The sequence below is a fragment of the Tachypleus tridentatus genome, chromosome 4, assembly GCF_004210375.1.
Source record: "Tachypleus tridentatus isolate NWPU-2018 chromosome 4, ASM421037v1, whole genome shotgun sequence".
NCBI classification, from domain to species: Eukaryota; Metazoa; Arthropoda; class Merostomata; order Xiphosura; family Limulidae; genus Tachypleus; species Tachypleus tridentatus.
Window position 1 is genome coordinate 44,377,214 of NC_134828.1, and position 24,981 is coordinate 44,402,194.

Genomic DNA, 24,981 nt, shown 5'->3' on the forward strand with positions numbered 1-24,981 from the left:
CCTTTTCAAAAAGTAGTTATCGATGAATCTTTGATTCTTTTCAAAGGTCGCATTGTTTTCAAGCAAGTGCCATATATTTGGAATAAAGATTTTTGTATTATGTGATTGTGAGATAGGAATTGTAATAAATATGGTTATCTATTCTGCAAATGATGTAGATGTCCCCAAAATCCCCAGCTAAGATTTTCAGGATCAGTTGTCAAGCAATTGATGAAAGATGACCTTCGAAAATGCCACATATTATATACTGATAATGATTACAGAAGTCCAGAATTACACAACTTTTACTTACATAAGACTGGTTTTTGTGGAACAGTTAGAACTAATTAGAAGAACATGCCTAAATTTGCACCAACTGAAGAAGGGAGATGTTGAGATCAAGAAATGAGGGAATATTCTAGCACTTCAATGAAAAGACAAATGTCCTGTTACTTTACTTAGTACTGTACATAAAGGTGAAATGAAATACAGTGGAAAGGATGATTACAAAACTAAACAACCAATGATCAAACTCAATAAGATTTTAGATTGTACTATCAACATGAGGCTAGTTTACAAAAGTGACATGCAAATTGAACAAATTGATTGCCTTTGTATATGTGTGAAGTGATACAAGTTCTTTTTTCCTCTAACTGATATCTCAATTTTGAATTTTTATAACACATATCTAGTAAAAATTAATAGATTAATTTAAACTTTTCTTGTCACAGGGGATGTGTATTTTTGCTGGTTGTGCTATGTTGTAGATCTTTGTGAGAATCTGAAACATTGAAAGTAAAAATGATTATATCTAGTTTATATCATTTGTTTGTCATTTTTATAAATGTCTTTTAGTATGCATTCTGCAGTTTAAAAATTCTTGAAATTTCACATTAATTATGGAAACATCCACTAAATGTTACACAGTAACAATCATTACAAGTGTAAAACTGACTTTCAGGCAAAGTATATCATAATGATACCATAATGTTTTTCAAAATAGTCTTCTAAAAGAAAAAAAAAAGTCCTAAAGTAGAAATTTTGATTAGTTCACACCAATTTAACTACTATGATAGATTTTGTTCATGTATTTTTGGCCAATTACATATTGGTTCTCTGTTTACAAAAATATTTTCTTAAATTATATTAAATGCTTCAATAATTATGTTGATTTTTCTTACATTAAGGTGATAGAAGAAATTGGAGAAATTAGACATGCTTTTTCAATACTGGAGGAAGAAGAAAAAGCTAAAAAGCCTTATTTGAATCTTGCTCATTACAAACTGGAACTTCATCAACAATCTCAAAATTTAGGAATTTGTATGGATAAGGTTCAACTTGAGCTGGAGAAAGAAGTGAGTACACACACACACATATATATACACTTTAATAATGGGAAAATCTGTTTCTAGGTTGTACTTACATGAAGAGAAATTACATGATCTGCTTGATTCTTTTGCTTGTACATTTACTAGTAATACACCCATTTTCCTTGGCAGTCATTTTTCAACTTGTACCAGCACTTTTTCACTACGTATACACATCCGGTTTTATTGTACTACCATTCTGCAATATCATTAAAGAAATAAATTATTCTTAACAATACAATTTTGAACAATACAGTTAAAATATCCAACCTCCATGAAGAAACTTGAACCTTAAGATTAGTGTGAAGTTCACAAGCATCAAGAAAAAAACAAACAATGTTTTATTTACACATATGATATTTTCAGTTTAAAACAGCTGATTTCCTAACAAGTATTGGTTAGACAGAGCTTCAAACAATTACAGATTTGTTCAGTGCATGTAAAACAATAAGACTGAACAAAGTTAGAAAAACATGACAAAAATCTTTATTATAAAACAGACAAAAAAGAAAATATTGTGTTTCCAGCATTTCCCAAAGTATGGGGCATCCTTTCCCCCCAAAAGTGCAAATAATCTCTTGGAGGACACAAGTAATTAGGATAGAGTTAATAGTGCAATAATGCAAAGTTAAGTATTTCAAGGTATGTTTTATTAAAATGATTTATTTTAATAAAAATGATTTATTTTCTTATGAAAATAATGCATAATCTCTACAACACACATAGCATTTTAATGTGTATCCATGTACTATATCTCATCACTTAACTAACTCTTTCACTCATTTAAAATGGGTAGACATGCAAGAAACCATATTTATTAAAGGGAAGGGGTGGATAAGAAAAGTTAAGAAATGCTAGTGTATGTACTTTTACACAAAAAGACAGTTGCTTATACTGGGCTGTATTAATCCCAAAGCTTTCTCTATCACAAAATAAACTTTTGTTGAACTAAACATAATGACCTTAAAAGTAAATCTTTATAAGTTCTTAGTAAAATTGGCTAATGAAAACCCATCCAACATTCAACAGCTAAATTTACTTTCTTTGTCCAGTTGACAGTGTTACTTCATGACCTTGTCCTCTCATATCACATAAGATATTACTTTCAGTAGATATAATTAGTCATCAAAGTATATTACAATGCCTATATTTTTAACCAAGATGGTGCATGTTTCTGTAGTATCTTCTCTTGCAGAAGAGACATCACCTAATACAGAAAACAATGAATAAAGCAACTAGAGTAAAGTAATCCTAATGGCTTACTAGAATATGTTTTATTACAATTACAGACAGAAACTAAAAAATCAAACCATTCCAAACATTTTTGATTACTAAAGCAGGTAGAAAATGTGTTCTGCCTGGATATAACACATGTAATATGTTCCCTGCATAAAATACGTTTTGTCACATTTATAAATTGTTTTTCAGATATACTAAAGTTTTGTTTTGTACTGTCACAAAAACATTCTTAGGTAATAGTCACATACACTTGATAAAAGAAATCAAAAGAATATATCAAAGTATAAGTGCTAACAAAGGTAAAACTATTATATTGAATTACATGACCACATATAAAATTAAATTATGATCTTGCTAAAACTAAATAAAAAATTTCCAAACTACTTTTTAAAGCTTAACACATTTGCTGCCACAGAAGTACTGTAAGAATTTTTTATCTTAAGGCTTTCTGGCTCTGTCAACAACCATGTGACTTTTGTTTCTGAATACCTTTGACATAATGCATTATGTTCATCACTTAATCCAAGGTTGTCAACTTCCATACCTTTTACATGACATATTGCACAAATACCTAGAAAATTACATAAGCTCTTCTTTCCCTCCAAAAGCCAAATTTCTTTGTTTATAGTCATGAAGTCCTTACACATTTTTCCTGGTTGTAGAGAGGTTGTTGGGAATGTATTTTAGGTACTTGTTTAAAATTCAGTTTCATTCTAAAAATGTAAAATTCAAACTTGATAGACTTACCTTTGAAATACTATAAGCCAGAACAGCAACACTGAGATGGAAGAAGAAACTGGATATAAGGCAACCAGATCACTGCATGCTGAGCTCTGGGACAGGAAAAGCATCATACCTAGACTACAGCAACATTGATTGGTGACAAAAGCAGAGCTAAGTAGAATCCAGAGCCAGAGCAATAGGCATCAAACAAATTAGAGGGTCAAAGGAATGTAGAAGCTAGATGGTAACAAATAATAAATCAGTGAGAGCTGGAAACAGCAAAGACCATAAAGTAGAAAATCGAATGAGTAGCCATTAGCCAATAACTGATCTGGAAAAAAAAAGTCTTCAAATGAGACAGGTTACTGTGCTATATAAATTTACCTTGCATTGATATCTTCATGTATTATTATAGTATATATTCTGTATGTGTGCACATTTCACATAACAAATGGTTACAAAAGCCATTAAGCTCACCTCTTCTATCTGCCTTTATTAATTTCTTATTCTCTGGAGTTAATACCTGTTCTGTAATACTGCATGTTGTGCAGAAATGTCAACAACAGTGACCTTCAGTAGTAGGGTAGGTGTACTTTGAGGTAATAGCCACATCTGTGTTTAAATTAGAGTGAGCACTTACATGGATAGCTCTAGTCACTCTAGATAAATGCAACAAGGAATGTTGGGTTCTTGAAAATTCCCAGTGAGTGAGCAGTCTGAGAAAAGATATGTAGGATCCATTAAAAGCCATGGTCCTCATTCCTTAAAAGGAAGTTCACACAGTGTATTTGTATTAAATTTGTTGTAATAATGTTTTTTCATTTCATGTATCTTCCTTTGTGACCAATCTTTTTATATCATTTTTATTCCACAATAAATTTCTTTTCAAGTTTCCTGATCGTGTAACCTAATCTATCCAATAAACAAACAAACCCAGATTTTAAGATAAGGCATAAGATATATGGATTTAAAAACTTAATTATTTAGCATAACACTAACACCCTTAGGTGTACTAGAAATCAGCTGAATACTTCATAGCTGAGGAAGAAGTAAAATAAAGCTAGCAGAAAAATTCTGCACTTTAGTAAAAAAAGTACATAGGACTGTGTAACATGTTGAGCTTATTCATCAATATGAGAAAAAAGTGGGTGGGGCTCAAAATGAGAATTAACACCAAAAGGGAACTCAGCTGGAACACCAGCTGATGAATTGGCCTTAAAGATACTTATACACAGATAAATGAGAGTTGACAAAGCAGTCACAAAGTTTCCCTGTACACTAGAAAAATATTGTTTGAACAAGACCTCCAAAAAATTTAAAAGAGTTTTAGAATTCTCTATATAGACCAAGGTTAACATTAGGATTAGCATTCACATCAAGAATCATGAAGGCACAAAGTTTACAACATGAATGTCAACAAAAACAATCTGACGTGAGAAGGAGAAGCAGAGCTTGTGTAATTTTCACGGTGCTTACACAATAAGTAATATGGATACTGGTAAGAGCAAATGGAGGACTTTGGATAAAAAGACAAAGAGATACATTTTAATGTGTTTAATTTTTACAGTTTCATACTTGTAAAGTTTACAAATGGCTTCATTACAATCCCAATACATCATGCTCATAACAAACAGGTTTGAATGGGTCATCAAAATCATAAAAACATTGTGCAAATTTTTGAATACATGTTCCAGTCATGGAACCTAATTTCTCCCACATCCCTCATTTTTACTGATGACAATCTGTTATATTATACATATTTCAGTTTTGTGAAAAATAATTTCACAGAAATGTGAGGTGCTTAAAATGGAAACAATGATCAGTAACAGAGTTCGAATTATGTACCTGTGCCTGAAAATGAACAGGTATTGGATGAATATTTTTGAAATTACATTGTTAGCTGTGCTTGTTTGGCAGAAATCTAAAATCGGATGTTTAAAATTTTTCTTGTTTCCATCATCAACATAAACACTTCAAAATGATTAACAACATTTCAAATGTAAGTTCTTCATCTATTGCCTAAAAATAGAGAGAAATGCATATTTAGAAAGTGTATTATGATCCTAACCACTGTGTATGATGTAAACTCTCACAATTTAGTTGTAATTCTTTCCATTTTTTTTTCATTTTATGCCTGTATGAATTATTGTTATATTATGATTTTAAGAAAAATTCTGGAATTTTTCTGTTAATAATTTTCTGTGACTAATTCACCCCTCATTGCTTTGAATTTCAATCTTAAAAATGTTTGAAACAGTCTATTAAAAAAGTGTGTAGGTAGTAAGTATCAAGGGTGTGCTAATTATTTTTTGTGAGGAAAATAGCAGAAAAACTTGGTTTTGTTTTGTCCCTAATGACTCTAACAAAGAAAAGTTTATAGTAAGCAGAAGTTTAGGCACACTATTCAAAAAGGTTTAATGATATTGTATCCTGCTCAAAGGGTATAAATTATGCAAGATATACAGTTTGCATCTGTGATTTCACATTACTAACAAAGGTGAAAATGACATCAGAAAACCTCTTAACACTACTAAATACCAGCAAAGTTGTTCAAAGGTATCTGCAATTCATAAACTAGCCTCATTTGTCATAAGACCTTATACCAATCAGAAAATGATGTGATTGGAACAGAATGTTTATTCCCCTCACTTATTTTTGGGAAGAAAGACTTACATGTTACTTATATCGAGGAGATATATTGTAAATACATTATTTCTGAACAGTTGTATTCAAGTCCTTGACAACTATAATTTGAAACTACTCTCTGAGGACCCACTCATCTACTGTTTGCAGAAAATCTTGTTTGCTTTATTTAAAGATTTGTTAAGTACTATTGTGGTTCATGATAAAATCTCCAAAGTCATGATGTATTTCCTTATAATACAACACAGCAATGCAGACTCTGAGAGGGTTTTCTTGCTTGTTTGCAAAGACTCCTAACTACACTGCACAACAAAGGTTTTGCATCTTGAACACTGTTGGGTGTTCCTTATAGATTTGTGGCTGCTGACCACAAAAACCACATTCAAATTTGCCCATCAATTACCATTTCATCGAAATCTTCAGTTTCACCAGGACATTGCTACAATGGAAAAAGGATATCAGGGCAACTGGAATCCGTCAATGCTTGCTGACTACTGTTGGACACTGCAACGTGGTGCACCGGACATTGAATACATATGAAAATCAGGAGCAAAATACTTTTAATTATGTTGAACTTAATAGTGTATTAGAAATATAAATGCAATTAAATACTTTATTGCCTGTAAACAGTTAACTGTCTATTTCTCAGAGTTCCTACATGATGAAGCAAAACCAAAACTATATTTGTGCATACCCACCAGGTACCTGTCACAATCAGCAAAAACCTTTCAGGAAGCAAAACTTTTCAAAATAATTGTTGTGCAGTGTTATTAGTACACTGTAATCTGATAAGTGTTAAATAAAACATAAATAGTAGCAACAGTATTTACATTTGTTGCTGTTTTTTCCTTGTCCCAGTAATGTTAGGTGGTCTGTATACCTCATTAGGTCATTTTTTATTTATACTGTGATCAGTCTAGGTTGGAAAATTGTGAGTGACAATCAGGACTGTAAATACAGTATTGTGATGTATGTTATTAATGTTAATTTATTTATTTTTGTCCCTACTGACTTTTGCTTCTAAATCTAAAATGAATATAATTCTTTTAAAAAAATAATTCAGGATTTTATTTCAGTAAGTGCATGAAAACCACAAGATGTGCAATACTTTTAATGCTTATAACAATGTGCAAGTAGTCAACAGTTAGTACCAAGTACACAGTGACTCTTTGACCTATTATCAAATTAAAGAGATACGTAAAGTAGATATTATTTGATTTCACTTACCCACAAGAGGAATTTTTATTTTTGACTAGGTTATAGCACTTTGAAGAAAAGTTTTATAATTATTTTATTAAACTGAAGTTGAGAAAAATTGAAGTATACTTAGGGGATTGTAAGTGGCAAAGAATTATTTTGTGTTATGTCCAGTAACTTGTGGTCATATATAATATCTTTTAACAATTTGTTTATTAATCTCTCTTCTTCTTGAGTAAGTGTTTTTTCAGAGCTTAGAAGTTATTGTCAGAAAATTTTATATTGCTGTTATTGCATCATTTATAAAATATAATGAGCATTAGTTATTTAATTCTGGTAGACTTCATTGTCTGTTAAAATCAGTAACTGAAGTCCGAGAAGTTTTACCATCAGCTCGTGCAAACCATGCTAAAAAATCTCATGACATTTTCTTTACAAAGAAATCTAGACAAGATCAGACACTTCAGAAGAAATTTTTTTATTAGTAGTCATATAAGGTGTACTGCATACATATGTTAATAGTGTATCTATAACAAAAATGCATTTTAGAGGCCTGGAGTTAGGTTTAAGTGTTTCTTTTTTGTTGTTTTTTACAATGTTACGATGACTCTACCAGCAAGTAATTCCAGAATTGTGTGAGCAAACATTGAAGTATAAAAATCAGAAATGTGTCAAATGTGTTGTAACATGATTTTGATGGATGTGATGTAGTTATAAAAGCTTGAGTCTATAACTTTATAAAACCAAGTACAATAATGTTAATCACCAATTTTAAATTGAAGCTTACGTGAATGTGTATGTGAGTTTTGATGGTGGATTAAATTTTAGTTCAGATGTGCATGTGATGTTAAAACACTGATGATCTGTGGTCCTTATCTTTTTTGTGAAATATAAAGGATTTATTTTATTTATTAATATTCATGATTAGAGAGTTAGTATCACTCTGAGTTTATATAATACAGTAATTTTAAAATCCTCAACTCTCAAAGTGTTGTGGCTTATCCTCGCAGTAAAATGTGCAAATAATTTGCAGTTTACTCCATTATGGCTAGGTGATTAAGGCACTCAACTTGTAATCTGAGGGTCGCGGGTTCGAATCCCCATTACACGAAACATGCTTGCCTTTTCAGCTGTGGGAGTATTATAATGTGATGGTCAATCCCACTATTTGTTAATAAAAGAGTAGCCTAACACTTGGTAGTGTGTGTTGATGACTAGCTGTCTTCCCTGTAGTTTTACACTGCTAAATTAGGAACAGCTAATGCAGATAGCCCTTGTGTAGTTTTGCATGAAATTCAAAAACAAACAGTTTGCTATATATTTGTGTTATTTAATCTCTATTGGCTTTCAGATAAACTTTGATGTAAAATTTTATTTATTTAATTGATAATCACATTTTTTTCAAGCTGTATTCATAAAAACAAAATGTGAAAGTAGGGAAAACAACTGAAATATAGTAGATTCTGCATCTTTATTGTTGTATATATGTATGTACCATTTTTATTTAAATTTAGAACTGATGGTAGCAGGAATAATGGCCTGGTTGTTAATGCGCTTGATAAGCAGTATAATGGTCTTGGGTTCAGACATGCTTACTCTTTCAGCATGAATTGCCTGGTTGTTAATGCGCTTGATAAGCAGTATAATGGTCTTGGGTTCAGACATGCTTACTCTTTCAGCATGAATGGCCTGGTTGTTAATGCGCTTGATAAGCAGTATAATGGTCTTGGGTTCAGACATGCTTACTCTTTCAGCATGAAACCATTATAATGTAACAGTCAGTTCCACTATTCATTGGTAAAAGAGTAGTCAGAGATTTGGTAGTGAGCAGTGTTGACTAGCTATCATCTCTCTAGTTTGCCACTTCTAAATTAGGGATAGACATACTTCCAAAGCAAAACTAATTACTTTAGAACAATATATCCATAAATATAGACCTAGCTTTTGAAACTTATGCCATAAATACATTTGTTTCATACATATATGGCCTAGCGCGTAAGGCGTGCGACTCGTAATCCGAGGGTCGCGGGTTCTCGCCCGCGTCGCGCTAAACATGCTCGCCCTCCCAGCCGTGGGGGTGTATAATGTGACGGTCAATCCCACTATTCGTTGGTAAAGAGTAGCCCAAGAGTTGGCGGTGGGTGGTGATGACTAGCTGCCTTCCCTCTAGTCTTACACTGCTAAATTAGGGACAGCTAGCACAGATAGCCCTCGAGTAGCTTTGTGCGAAATTTCCAAACAATTCATAGGAATTGTTATATCCTCATCCACAGTCTTGTGTATAAAGACATTTAAAATATATATATAAATATAATGATGTGTTTTACACAATTATTACCCCACATGAATTGTTATATCCTCATCCACAGTCTTGTGTATAAAGACATTTAAAATATATATATAAATATAATGATGTGTTTTACACAATTATTACCCCACATGAATTGTTATATCCTCATCCACAGTCTTGTGTATAAAGACATTTAAAATATATATATAAATATAATGATGTGTTTTACACAATTATTACCCCACATGCCTTAAAAATGTATTATAAACCATTAGGGAGCTTGTATAACTATTAATTACCATTTATAACAACCTTATTTTTAATTGAATCTAAATGTTTGTAAACATTTTCAGGTTTCCACTCTTCAACAAGCAGTTCAGAATATTCACATGAAACATCAAGAAGCTAAAAATACTTTACAAAGACTGGAAGGAAATAAAGTAGAGCTTGAAAATGATATTGCAACAAAAACAAAAAGTCTTTACATTGATGAGATACAATGCTTAAGAGCATTGGCCAATGTTGTTATAGTAGATCATTGATATATAGTCATAAGAAATAATTTTCTTAGAGTATATTAGTTCAATTTTTAAAATAATTCTTATGCTTTTTGTGAATACAAAATGCAAGACACTTCACATTAAAGGTAACATACTTATAGTGTCTTTTGAATTATATAAATTGCAAACCATAAAACTGAAAATAAGGTAACATTTACAATTTTTTACTACACCAGAAAAATGTTTTGTCTGTTTTCTTATAAATTGAATTAAGTTTTTGGTAATTTATGCAACATACTAGAGTAGGATTTCATGTCTATGAATAACTTTTAATAGTTTATATAATGCTCTTTTGTGAGGAAGATTTCAAATTTACACTTTATTTTAAATGGTATAACATAATTTGTCATAATTTTAATGGGTTAGTCAGGTGAGGCACTAGAAAAACAGTATATAAATGGATAACAGTCTGCATGACTTGCCATTTTTAAATTGTATGTGCATGCACTGTGACATTTTCTCTTTTCATTATTATTTATTAGGTTATATAAATTACCCAAACTTATTCTGTTATATTTGTTGTAAATTTGATCTAAGTAAGAGTTGTTTTTCTCCCCAAGTTGTAAAAAATCATTCTGTGATAGAAACAAATGAATACTTTTTTTTTATTATTTTTCACAGCTTAATTATGAAAATTCTATTATTAAAACCAAAACAAGTTTTATGAAATTTAAATTTGCAGGCCTGTATACTTTATGAGAGAGTAATAATATAATAATTGCTACCAAAGCTTCAATCATGGCAGACATAGTATGGATGAAATACTATTATACACAGGGTCCAAATAAAAAATGTAGTGCATAAAAAGCATTCTTTTTCACTCCACCATGTAACATTATACCCATAAAATGGCACAAAAAAACTCAATGAATCATTCGACTTGCAGAAACCAAGTCTGTCACTTAATTGAATTAAGTTTTTGGTAATTTATGCAACAATATTACCCCAACATTGTAATTACCCAACATTGGTAATGTTATAATAAAGTAACCATCTGTAAAGATTACTAAATGAAGTACAAAGTAAACCATTTAGATATGTACAATTGAACAAGAATAACCCTAAGAAAAATTCTGAGATGTACAAGTGTATACAACACTTAAACTAAAGAGAAACATAAATTTTTGTGCTCCCTCACCAGCAGATCTTTAATTTTGGTGGTGGTAGTTTTCTTACTGGTGTGATGGTGATTAGTAAAGTGTCTCGAGCATAGCTTAGGGCCCTTTTAGTGTCAGCCAGCTTGACAGACTAGTGGTGTACCTCCTCCTTAATCCATGATGAAGATTTAGCTCTCTGTTGCAGAGGGTCAAACCTTGATTCATTAAGCAGCTTTCATTGACAGTAAAAGCCTTCCATGGTGACATAGCTAGAAATGACTGTGGTAAGTAGCTGTAGAAGACAGTGTAAACAAGGTGCCATATAAAAGGCTTGTAAAGAAACGTATCTCTCCAGGTGTGGGGCATAAGTTAAATAATTGGATAGAAAAATATTAATGGAAGAAAGTCAAACTAGATTAATGTTGCAAGTGGTGTATTTTAAGATTATTTTTAAGTTCATAATATAGATGAAGAAATGGTCAATAAATTACTTAAATGTGCTGATGATATCAAGGTCCTTAGTATTGCTGGCTGGGAAGACTATGCTGCTTTACAAAAGGATTTAGATCATTTAGTGAGTTGTTCAAATGCATGTAGAGTATTGTAATTTGAATTAGAATTTGGATGTGAATAACCATAAGAGTGCCATGAAAGAAAAGGATCTTGGTATAATGGTTGATCATTCTCTTACGCCATTCAAACAGTGTGTTATTACTGGTGGAAGAGCAAACAGGATTTTAGGTTGTATCTACAGAAATATTGGACACAAGTCTAAAGAGGTTATAATTTCATTGTAAGGTCACTGTTTAGGCTACATTTAGAGTATTGTGTTCAGTCTTGGGCTCCTTACTTTAGGAAAAATACTGAATTGTTGGGAAAGGTTCAGAGGAGGGTTACCATAATGATACCTGGGATGGAAGGTTTATCATATGAGGAGAGATTAAGATTCTTAAAATTGTTTTCTCTTAAAAAAGAAGTTAGAGGGGATCTGATTGAAGCATTTAAGATTGTAAAAGGAATTGGTAATGTTGATGCATCAATATTTTTCATACTTAAAAGTGAAAATTATATAACTAGAGGTCTCAAATATAAATTTTGGCAAAAGTAGAAGCTGTCTTCAACTACGGCAATTTTATTTTTCAAATAGTGTGGTTGGCTTGTGCAATAGGTTGCCTTCAGATATTAGTTAAGATGTAGTTAAAATATAACAACATAATAATATACTTCAAATAAACACAACTTTCTTCTATCTTGTTGTCTCATTTCTAAAACAACTTCAAACAAGTTCACCTTATCCTGAAGTAACACAATCTCTTCAAACTGCAACCAAAAGAATGGGTGCAACATTTCACACCTACACCTAGTATTAAGCACTTGCTTTTATTTTATGCAAGCAGTTTCACTCAAGAAATCTGAATCTGCACCTCTTGCAAACAGTTATTATGGCCCAGTTACAAAGTAAATTTTAAGAACTTTTTCTGATACACACTTTTTGTCATCTCTCTTAATATGTTTAATGAATATTATATTTTAATTTAACTAGTTACTCTTAATGAAAAACTGTTGAAAATATTTAAGCAGAAAGAACAAGATAGTGTTTTAAATTTCTTTGCACTAATCAACTTTACAATTTTTTTATTCTGAAAATTTATTTCTAATAGGCACTTATCACTGCACCTCTCACATAAACAGCTATTCTCATTCAGTGCTGCCCTCTATATGCAAGTTTCTTTTTCACATGCAACAATCCTTGAGCTTCATGTACATTACCATGAAATTGGTCAACAGAGTCTCATATGTAAATCACCACGTGATAACATTCTGCTAATAGAAGTGTGACACACACTTGATGCATTTGGCTCCCTATGTTTTATTCTACCAAACTATCACTTTAAGTCTTGGTAAGAAATACAAACACTGGTTTTTAGTGGGGAGGAAGTGTGATAAGATACAAGTTGTCAATGCGTGAGTCATCCAATGTTTTGAATGTTTTTGGGGTTGTTTTCTAAAGTTGTGTGCTTTCAATTTATTTGTGTATCCTAGTTCATTATTAAAAAAGGTTAGTGGAAGTAGTTGCTTTGATTGATTTTCAAACTTTTATTTTACATGGGACCAAAAAGATTTGTGATCTGTTTTGAGTTTATTTATGTGCAGAAGGTGTCTCGTTTTTGTAAATTTAGTAGCTTAAAGACTTTTTTTTTTAATATATTCTCAATATTGTAAAAGTATAACTTCTGATACAGTACATTACCTCCTCTTAAATGAATAGTTATAATCCACACTGAATAGGTTGAGAGACAGGTGTGAGGGAGAAACAAAGAAGCATTCCTTGAAAGCATCTGAATAACTTCCTCAAAGGGTAGATTCTTGCATTAGAAGATCATAGTGAGAGACTGCACCACTTCTGTACCAGGTACACTCTTTGGCCAGTGTGGAATGAGATGTTACAGACAGGCAAAAAATAAGAGAAGCACATTCAAACAGAAGAGAACAATGGTTAGACAGGATCTGAGCCACACTGTATTAAAATCTCAATCCCATACAGGAAACAGTAATAGGGGCTTGTGAAGGCTCTGAATGAGACAAACAATCCCCTAAAGAAAAAAGGGTATTTTGTTGTCTCACTAATTCCACATGGGATTCCAAAGTCTCAGGAATATTATAAAAAATATACTGATATAGAAAAGAGGCCATAAGTAAGTCCCAGAGATACGTTGGCAGTAAATAAGTCTGGGACAAAACAGCATCCCTACCCAGGAGATCATAACTACAGAAAAACCATGCATGTAAGGAAAGAACCAAAAAAGATAAAACATACCAATGTGGAGGTAATCAGGAAGAAGCTATCTCTTGTGAAACCCACAGGATCTTGGTGGATTGCCTTGGAAAGGAAGTTGATGGTAGACTAGTACTGTAGGGAAGTCAGTAGGGTAAGATGAGGGGAGGAAAACTGTGTGGGATATACGAATAGGAAGATCAGGGTCCACCTTCCTTACAGGCAAAACAAATTCCAACTGTTGTGGATTGATAAATGGGTATTCAGCTTCATGGTAGGTCCAAGTAAACTGATCTGAAGCCTGTGGAGGGTAAAATATGCTAGCACAATCAACCATCTGAGAAATGAAATGTTCTGCATGAACCATAATATTCAGGGAAAAGGAGAAAACTAACTACTGAGAAAAGAGGGTATCATATTAAAAAAGGAAGAGGATCATATGAAATTTGGGAAATGGATAAAACAGAACATAACTGAGAAATCATGTCTAAAAAAGCCATATTTGGTCTAGTTGAGTCTAAGATAAAAGCATAGGAAGACAGAGAATTAGGTGGATAAAAAAGTATGTCAAAATCCTTATCAACCTTAACAGGTTAGACATATTAAGAGGAAGCAGGTTGAATCATATAACAATCAATGTCACAGCAGACAAGAGCCAATAAGTCCACAGATGAGTTACCCCCATCTGCAGGCTATGTGAGTGTGTAACTTGTACTTCAGAATTCATTGTATAACAAAGAATAATCACATACAACTGTTTAATGAAGAAATAAACATCTGAAAACTGGGAAAAGTATAAGAAAATTTGTGAAATTTTGAAAAAAAATATCCAAATCCACTTTTGAATGAATAAAAAAATTCACTAAGTCACATGAAAACAAAACAAAAACAACTGAAGAGTGCAAAAAAAAGTGTCATGACACAAGTACTACCAAACAAAAAATGATAGTTCATTAGAATAGAACAGACAGTCACATGAATCTGAAAAGTGTATCACACAATGATTTACATATGAGATGCAGCTGAAACACTTGATGGTAAGATTCATGGGCATTCAAGATTTGTGACATGTGAAAAAGTTATTTTACATAAATAGAATAGCTATTTACGTAAACAGGAGTAATGTACCATATCAGACACTGCTTTGTTTTAAAAACTTCAACTCTATGATAACTTTCAGCTAGTTATTATTTCAAACCAGTTTATTTGGGAAGAATATTCATGGTAGTATTTTATGATTTATTAAAAAAATAACTTTTAAAACACCAATCTAAGTTTTCATTATATTTTCACAGCTTTAAATAAAAAGCATGTGAATACAAAAAGTTTTTTCTGAGGAAGTTCTGTTGCACAAAGTAAACACTGAAAACTACAAGCTTTGTGAAGAAAGTTAACCAAAAATAACAAAAAACAACCACTAACCAAATACTTTCCAAATGCATCAGCTTCACAACATAAGATTTTACAAACCACAATTCTGTAATTGAGCACTATTCTGCATCTTACAAAAAAAATCTGTTCCTCACAATATTATCTTGAGGATATTCAGCTTCTTTCTCCTTATTTGGTATATAGTAGTTCATACAAAAACTTTGAAAATATTTTCCAATCATTGGGTGTTGTATAGTCCTTGAGAAATCAGCAACCTTGAGATTTTCTACAACAAAGAAAAAATTATTGTTGTTTGTACAATCATACTGTTCTAAACAATAAAGTTTTTAGTACCACTGAAGGAGAAAATACTGGTACTGTAGAAATATTTCAACTTTATTTAAACAGATTGCAGAGTAATGGCATGTAGAAAAGTGCTAATAATTCTTATTTTCTCTGGTTGTGTGTACTTGTTCCAGGAAAATTTTAAACCTTGTTCTTCAACACTAGCAGAAATGCAAGACCACAAACCTAGAAAAGCTAGTTATAATAGAAGTGTTGTCATAAGAGCCTTGAGGAACTAAGTATAGCAGGAATGTAGAATAACAAGTTCTGAGAAGCTAAGAATATCAAGTATGTTTATACATAGATCATATGCATACACTAATATCCTGTTTAGATGCATGAAAGTTTTACCTGAAAAATCAAACAAACAAAAACACGTGGGCAGAATAAAATTCCCAAGTAAGTATAGTGCATTAAAATGTGTTATAAAATAAAAACTATATGAATCATTGCCAATTTTATGTAACAAAACAATATAAATCTTATCCAGGTTAAAAGTTGTTTTAATGCCCAAATAAATAAAAAAATAACACCAATGTAATTAATATCATCAGAATACAACTCTTGACTCAAAATAACAAAGATAAAATCCAAGAAAAGTAAACATTAAAAATAAGGTGTCAGTATTGCCAGAAACTTCATTGTGTAATATTTGCAACTCTACTGCAAAATTATTTAAATATTACATAAACTCTTTACTTACCAAGATCATACTGTCTACCACTCACTGGTCACAAAGGCATCACTAAGCTTAGCTTACAACATTGGGTACCACTGTCAGACTGTACAAAGTATTCCATCAACATTTGTATAGCTTTATCCAATCAAGAAGCACCAAACAACAGGGACTACTGTTATGATACAACACTTGCAGTGTCAGGACGTCAATGGTTGTAGTGTTAATTGTATTTAACAGCAATATTTTTGTTTAAATGTTATTATAAGTAAGCTGAAAATCACTTCTATTGTCAGTATGTTTGGAGTATTTGGGAACTTAAACTACAGTCTAATATAATCTAAAAATATATTGTTACAAATCACATATGCCCACAAAAAAAACTTATCTTACAAGTTTACCTTTCTTTTACCTGTAATGTTCATGAATAAAACTTTTGTAGTTGTTGAGGCTATAAAATGAACTTTGCATGACACAAACATAATACAGTAAACAAGTTCTGGTTAAGAAGTTAGCACACAGGATCACCTACAAAAGTTGTAGTTTTCAGATGAGAACCAAAACTCAAGTGCTTTGGAGTAAATGACTATTCTTATTCAAAGGAATAACTGTTAACAATCTCAGGATCAAAATTGATACCATTCAACATTACAGCATTTAGCAGTGCTATCTAGTAAGCTTCTTTAATTTCCATGTTTCTGTTAGATGTAAAATTTGTCTCTATAGGCATCAGCCTAATGTCTTCAAGAGAGTCCAGAGATGTTAAAATGTTTTGTGAAGAAGAAGTTCTTTGTTTTTTTTATTATTGATTTGTACTCATTAAAATGTTCATGTATAGTTGACCTACATGCTGCAAGTTGCATTTTTGACTTTGGATTAAGTAAATAATATTTTTTATACAGCAGGTTAAGGATTTAGTCATTTTGAACTGCTTTTGGTTATCCTCATTGAAAAATTTGTCCATTTCCTGTATTAACTTCCAGGATTGATATTGCTTTATATTGCAAGGATGACCTCCCACAAGTCTCTGAAAAGATTTCAAAAACTAAATTTATAGTTAAACTTACTTTACATTATCAGTATTATTGTTGTTTAAATTTTTCTATACTGGTATGATTTCCTATATTGAGCCACATTATTATTTTTGCCATCCTGTAAGCAACTGTTAATTACCACAAAAAATTCTAAATCACCCACAGGAGTCAAGAAATATACCAAATTGAACCCAGAATTATGGGGCAGCATAATAACAGGGATTCCTTCTGTAGCTGGTATTACAAGTAGGAAATGAATAAAATCCATTCAACTGTATGAACAGGAAAGATAACCACATGCACCTAGACTTATAAATAGGGCGTGGAAAATCTGCTCAGTCATATAAACAGGGTGTTATACGTACCACAAATGGCACTATGAGGTGGACAAAGTTTCTCAACCTCAACTACAGAAGCAGGGAAAATCCACCTTTCAATCAGTACTACCGAGGAGAAATATACAGGTCTCAACCATAGGAACATGGCACTATCAACTTGAACTCAGTATTATGAGGAGAATCCATCAGAAGCTGGTTCAAGTCAATCTTACATCAGGCCTCCTTGAACAATAACCTAGGAGAGAAAAAAAATTCCAGCTTCATTCTCTCTCAGGTGTAGAGAGAAATAATATTACTATATGTAAGCTACACTCTGACTCAAAAGGAAGCATCTAAGGTCTACCACCTCAGCAGATAATTAGCATCAGAATCATCGCAATTGCTTATTTACATTGTCAGTTCCTTAGGATATATTGTATTTGTGGCAAAGTTTAAGTTATTATGTGAAATCAGCAGTGTATTAGAATGTGTAGTAAAATGAATTGGGAATAAGATGTTTAAAAAAAAATTCACTGAAGAACAGATACAAACTGGCTATATTTGAAGAGACATTAGAACCCATTGAAATGCCCTCCATTTGTTGATTAAGTTAGATAACTGTTATAAATGCAGATGTACAGTATGTTCTTGAACTGGATCTCTATAAAGTTGTATTTATTAATTCCCATTTCTGCATCTATTAAGTTATCAAATACATTATTAAATATTCGAACAAAGTATTTAAATCTATTATAGAATATAATGTGGTAAAATTGTTGGTGGGAACAGAATTAGCCATTTTTTTAAAGAATCTAGATTATTTAGACATTCTATAATTGAAGTATTATTTTTTTATTATAATGAACTGTTTTATATTTTCAAACAAAATATTTGAATTTAAAGAATTTGTAACAATTCTAAATTTTACAAAATTTTTATCCAGTTCAGGGAGAGCATATGAAAATGTTTTTTTTAATGGCTTTCTTTATATAATATTATCTTTCTGTAAAGCAGTTTTTGCAAAATTACTTGAGGTATAGATTTAATTAAAATTTGGGCATATAATTTTGCACACAGAGACAAAATTACATCCACTTTTTCAACACATGCAATATTAAATTTATTTTGAGCTTTATTTTATTTTTAAAGACTCAAGTGTTTTGCATCCATATAAATTTAAGATTCTTAATTGAGTTTTAATACATTTAATAATAATATAGTTTCTACTAAAAATAAAAACATGGTTGGAAATATGTTTTTTGTACTTATTTTAATAATATGGTTATCCATGCTATTTTCTGCATTTTTTACAATCTCACATTTTTTTTAAATTCTAATTTAGTGCAATTTTTTAATTAATTTTAATTCATTATATTCTACTAATTCTAAATTACCTGTTACTATAAAAAAATATCCTTAAATTCATTGTTGCTACAAAATACAGGGAGAAATTATCTATTTCTAAAGGATTAAATTATTCAGAGTATTTTTACAATTAGAAAGAAAAGTCCAATAGGTTTATTATATTTAAAAGTGACTGCAGGTTGTAATGATTTTAAAAGGGAAAAAAAATTTTACTTTACCCATTTTATGAATAAGATAGGATAAAGATAAATAATCATACACTTTATGTTTAAAATCAATTATAATATAAGATTTTTTCTTTTTTGCTTTCTGAAAGTTTATTTGGAACATGATTACATTTTAATTTTATTACATCAATAATTAAATATTTTTATACAAATATTGTATATTTTAAATAAACAACTCTTTATTTAGTTATGAATTTTATTACATCAAATTTATCAAAAGCAATATCTAGATTTTGACAAACCTTTTCAAAATCCATCCATTTACTATTGCTTTTACCTTTGCCCCTATGTTTATTGTGCTTAAAATTACAGATTTGAATTTGAAATAGTTTTTACACAAATATTTTTACATACTGTTTCAGTATTTTTATACTGAAAGTCCTAACTTGGTCCAGGGATATAAAAAGTTTTTTCTTTTAAAATATATTCTTCTTCTCTCTCTGTTAATAACTTTATGTTAAATATTTTTTCTAAAATGGATATTCTAACATTATTGAGTGAATGTTTATTAAAATGACCTACTTTTATTTTTTGAAAAAAAAAATTTCTTTACATCGTAAGATTAACCTACATAGATCATAAAGGATTAAAAGTTTGCCCTATGTACTTAAGGCTGCAATACCACAAATTAATAAATAATATTATCAATTTTACATAATGTTATATCTTGTCACATGTTTTGAAAATCCATGACAGCTGGACAAGTTAAAACATCTAACTGTTGAAAATAAACTTTTCTTGAAGAGTGGCCAGTTCAAAAACAGAAATATAGCTAGGGAGGCTATTAGTCAGTACACGACAAAGACAAAATCATAATAAGCATAGGAGAAAAAGGTAATAAAATCAGCATCATTAAATAATTTTCCTTTAAAATGGTTAAAAACACACACAGAAAACAGCAGTCTCCAACATTCCACACACTACTAGACATTATAATGCAACAACACTCGATTAAAGCAACAACAAAAATTAGGAAGAATCAAGTAACATGACATCAAGTACAACATATGATTCATACAGTTATGTAATAAATGTGCAAAAACCAATTGCTTCTAAAAGTAACTAAATTTAACATGTCCTATACTTAAGCCATCTAAATTATAATACATGAACTTAAAGTCATGTATATCTAACTATAATCCCTCTTCAAAAAAAATATTTATATATATTTTTTATCCTTTACACAAAAATTGTTTTAATTTCATGCACAAAGTCTGCTCATATAGTCTATACCAATATTTGCAGTCCCTTGATAGCTCTGATGTGAAACTGGTATTTTAAAGTATGATGCCCACCTAATGATTCTTGCTTTGTTGATTTCAGACCTCTGGATGTATTTAAAGATATGATGTATCTCATAACAGCTGTTATGGGTATTAACACTTTTATTGATAAGGAGAAAACAAAGTTTCGACCTTCCTAAGTCATCTTTGTCAGGTTAACCTAGGAAGGTTGAAATATTGTTCTCTCCTTATCAATAAAAAAGTGTTAATATCCATAATAACTATTCTGAGATACATTTTCATTTCAAGTGGGTTTCTTATCATCAAGAATAAAAATCTAATAGTTTGTTAGAAGTAACTTCTTTTCTTAGAGGTAGTTCTGGATAGCAAATATGATGGCCAGACATTGTCATTCAATCATAGATTAGTTGTTCTCAATACTCAACAGCTTTTTTACTAAGGTACATCAATGGAAACAGTTTGTCTTCATGTTCTTGCAGAAGTACTTCTTCAATTCCAACATTGCATTGGCTGTAACAATGGAAGGTTTGTTAAGTCTTACACTGTAAGGATTATTTAAATTCCTAAAATGTTCTTCAACTTCTGAAATGCCATCTACTGAGTTTGTTTCAACTTCACTTTTTTGGGTTGGCCTTTCTTGGTCATGTCAGTCAGTGGTGCAACAACTTCAGTGTGGTTAGGGGTGAGCTTTGTATGATATCCAGCAAACCCCACAAAGGATCTGACTTTGTTACCAGAGTTGGTGCAACCTCTATCTGTGTTAGCTTCTCCTCTTTCAGGGCTATCTGTCAGTCACCCACCTTATGTCCAACAAAGTGCAGCAAAGGATTAACTAATGCAGCACTTAGATGATTGGATGGTCAGATCTGCTACTCTCATTCACCTGAAAAGCTCTCCAAGTTTCTTTATGTGGTCTTTCTATCTATCTGTTTGGATCAGAATGTCATCCTCATAATGCTTGATGTTGGTGGTTTTATGCAATAGCTTCCTTATCATGTGGTTGAATGTCAGTGCTAAGTTGACTAACCCATATGGCATCCTCTTGAACTGGTAGCATCCAATGGTGTCACCAAGGTTGTCTTCTTTTTAGAAGCTGTCCACTGAGATCTGTCAATAATCTTTATTGAGATTTGTCTTTGTAAAGAACTTGGTACCATCTACTTTCACTTGGATAGCCTCTGGATTGCCTATAGATTCAAAGTCAAACTTTGTCACTAGGTTCAGCTTCCCAAAATATATGCAGAAGCTGTTTGAGCCATTCCTCTTCTTAATGATTAAAATTAGTGAACAGTAGACTGAATTTGAAGATTCAATGATTCCTGTATGATCAGGTCTCTCATTGCATAGGGCATCTGGTAAAGCTTCACCTTGACTAGTTCCTGATCATGGTCTCAATCCTGTGTTGCACAAGGTCTGTCTTGTATGGTCTATTTGTGAAGACATCTGCAAACTTGCATAGTAGAAATAGAGAAACAAAACAGTCTACTGTTTCTTGATATACTCATCAACAAACAAGCAAGACAAATCACCACAACTGTATACAGAAAACCCACCCACACAAACAGATACCTAAACTTCCAGTCCTATCATCCAACCTCGATAAAACGTGGTACAATCCAATGTTTAAACAAAAGAGCAGAAGACATTTGCATAGAGAGTTTTAAACAAAATGGTCACACCTCCTCCTTTATCAAAAACTCCTTGAAGAAGACCACAACAGAAAGAAAAGATCAGAAAGTCACCACCACTACCACAATTTACCTACCATACCTGCAATATTTCTGTGAAAAACTCAAATGCATAGCAAAGAAATTCAACATAGAAGTCCAGTGAATATCCTACAATACCTTAAGGTTCATTCTGGTAAAAAACAAACAGCAAACTACCAAAGATAATCTCAAAAACGTCATCCATGAAGTTCCATGTTCCTGCAACAATAGATACATTTGAGAAATGGGAAGAAAACTCACAATAAGAGTAAAAGAACATAAAGACAGTATAAAACTCATGAAAACACAAAAATCAGCTATTGCAGAGCATGCCATTTCAAAGGACATAATGGGAGAAAACTAGAATCATTGACACACACAAATTATGGAAGACAAGAAAAATCAAAGAATCATTTTATATTAACACTATTAAACCTTCACTAAATGGAGATTCCAGGTTAGAGATGAGTAACCTGTGGCTACAATTGGTTGAATCTACAGGAAATCTCTCCTCAAATCAGAAACAGTGATAATCCAACCAATCACAACATGCTCTCCATAACACACCAGGACACTATAAAAGACCTACAACACCTTACACACACTGACTTGAAGACGAAAGACAGAAGACTTTCGAAACATTGTCCTCTACACTTGCGTCTCCACAACAGGCAGTTGCCATCCATTTCACAAAGTTTCATCAGATCTTGTAGTTCTTTCTTCTGCTTGCCAGTCAGTTCTTCACTGATACTTACAATGCCTCATCTTCATCAAGCAGTCTTAAATCTAGTAGGTCTTAATCTTATACAAGAAAATTATTATCTTCAGGTTCTGCATCTATGACAGCTACACCCTGCAATGCCCATCTGTGCCTTAAAGGCTGCATCAATTAGGTCTTTTTCCCTTTTGAAATATCTCTTCAACAGATTGGCATGGGAGATCTAGATCTTCCTTTCCAGTTTTACCTTATAGTTGACCACTTTTTGTAGGGCAAGTTTGTTGTTGTCTGTGGATAGTAGAACTAAGACCTTCTGGCTGATCTAAAAATGTCATTCCTTGGTCTTCTTATCATAAAAGTACTTCTGATGCCTTGAGCTGTATACAAACTTTCTCAAGCAAATTGATAGGTCTTCTCCAGTTGATTTCTGAGACCTAACATGTACTGCTATGGGTTTGTTACTTGTAACACTTCATCTCTTATCTACAGTCTTCACACTGTTATTTCATACAGTAATTCAAAGGGTGAAAATCCTTTACTCGCTTCTAGAACTTCTTGATAAGCAAATAATACTGCCTGCAGGTATCTGTATCAGGCATGTGGTCTCTCTTGGCACATCCTTTTCAATATGAGCTTTAAGACTCCACTGACTCTTTCACAAAATCTTTTAAATCAGGGGTTGTACAAGGAGGTAAAGAGCTGCCTATTACTGATGAGTCTGCACATTTCTTGTATCAATTCTGAGGTAAACTGGAACCTTATATCACTCAAAACTCTTTTGGAAAGACTATTCTGCAGAACACTTCCAGGAAGGCTTTGTCATCCTCACTGTCTATATCTTTGGTAATGCTATCTGGATAGCATACTGCATAGTCAAGTACTGTCAGCTGTAACAGTTGTCCTTGTCAGGTACACATGCTACTGGTTAATTCAAGTCCACAGCTATTCTGTCGAACAGCTCTTCTATGAGAAGCATCTCACTCAGTGGCACCTGACTGGATCTCACTGCTGCATCCATTAAAGGTTTCACTTCGTTCCTGATATAACATTCACCAACTGGTATATTGTGGTTTGTTGGCACCTCTCTAGATTTGTGATATGCTCTGATCATTACTGGTGATGTTCACCTGTTTGCTAACTTGAGCTAGTCAACAACCATGCACTGTTTAATCATTGTGATAGCATTTCTTTCTTGTGGTGAATCTGACAAGTTGTCTTCTTTCCATTTTTTCTGGCAGCAGCACTCATAGTGAAATTCATTCTTTTATTGTTTCTTGCTTGGACTATCCTTGTGAGCACCTCCAGCTGCATTATATTTAGATTTATGCTGCTACCTTGTTGATGAAAGACTTGTACTCACTCACAATGCATCCCATTTTACAACAAACATAGCAACTCTTGTTCCTTTTGTCTGTTGACTTCTAGTTACCTTTGATGGTATCCTGCTTCTGGTCAGCCACCTCTAGTTTCAACTTTGACTGGTTATCCTTGGACTTGCTAATTATATTACTTCCATGGACTTCCATATAGTTTTCTAACAACTTGGTTATTTTGTCCATATCTTTTGGTGCTCTCTCCTTTAGGAACAGTGACTTGTCAGTGGAGCACATGATCATAAACTATTCATATATTAATACATATGTCAGACCTTCAAATCTACTTTCACACTTGTCAGTTCATCCTGTGAAGTATGTCACTGTAAATGTGCCACAAACTGAAATACAGTTTCTAGAGGATGAGATCTGACTTGTCTGAACAAAAAGTGAAAACTATCCTCAGAAAGTTTATAGCACTTCAGCAAGGCCACTTTTAACTTGTCACAGTCCATAGCATCTCCTGATGTCATGCCTGCATACACTTGTGGACATTTTCCAGTACGAAGGGGATGGACTCTGGGTAACTATTTCATACTTCTCCAGGAAAGTATCCATACCAACTTGCTGTTAGTAAATTTGGAAAGTTTAGGTTCGCTGGCCTCGACTCCATTGTCATTAATGGATCCTTTGTTTTTGTGTTAGGTGAGCTTGATCTCAATTTGTACTCTCTATTTTCTGCATTTCCAGGTTCTCCCCTCTCTTTTTAGGCATATGTTTCATACTCATAT

The 24,981-nt window shown here is 32.2% G+C and overlaps 2 protein-coding genes and 1 long non-coding RNA gene across 14 annotated transcripts in view; 1 reads left to right on the top strand and 2 right to left on the bottom strand.

Annotated features, from left to right (window-relative positions):
• LOC143248997 (tektin-1-like) overlaps positions 1-12,345 on the top strand; it is a 35,225-nt gene extending 22,880 nt beyond the window's left edge. For all 8 annotated transcript variants that reach the window (XM_076498110.1, XM_076498113.1, XM_076498107.1 and 5 more), the window contains 2 exons: positions 1,167-1,334; positions 9,792-12,345. In XM_076498110.1, coding sequence (XP_076354225.1) covers positions 1,167-1,334; positions 9,792-9,980 — 357 coding nt within the window. In that variant the 3' untranslated portion in view covers positions 9,981-12,345. The remainder of the gene's footprint in view (positions 1-1,166; positions 1,335-9,791) is intronic.
• On the bottom strand, positions 303-7,531 carry LOC143248999 (uncharacterized). The gene is made up of 2 exons (XR_013027331.1): positions 1,403-7,531; positions 303-760 (listed from the first exon to the last, which is right to left on the bottom strand). It is a non-coding gene; the product is annotated as an uncharacterized LOC143248999 (long non-coding RNA).
• Positions 10,590-24,981, bottom strand: part of LOC143248996 (F-box only protein 21-like) — a 76,318-nt gene continuing 61,926 nt past the window's right edge. For 3 of the 5 annotated variants that reach the window (XM_076498101.1, XM_076498104.1, XM_076498105.1), the window contains exon 12: positions 10,590-15,528. In XM_076498101.1, coding sequence (XP_076354216.1) covers positions 15,374-15,528 — 155 coding nt within the window. In that variant the 3' untranslated portion in view covers positions 10,590-15,373. Of the gene's footprint in view, positions 15,529-15,610; positions 16,439-17,665; positions 17,871-24,981 lie in introns of those variants that run through there. The other 2 variants (XM_076498103.1, XM_076498102.1) reach the window with 2 other exon arrangements.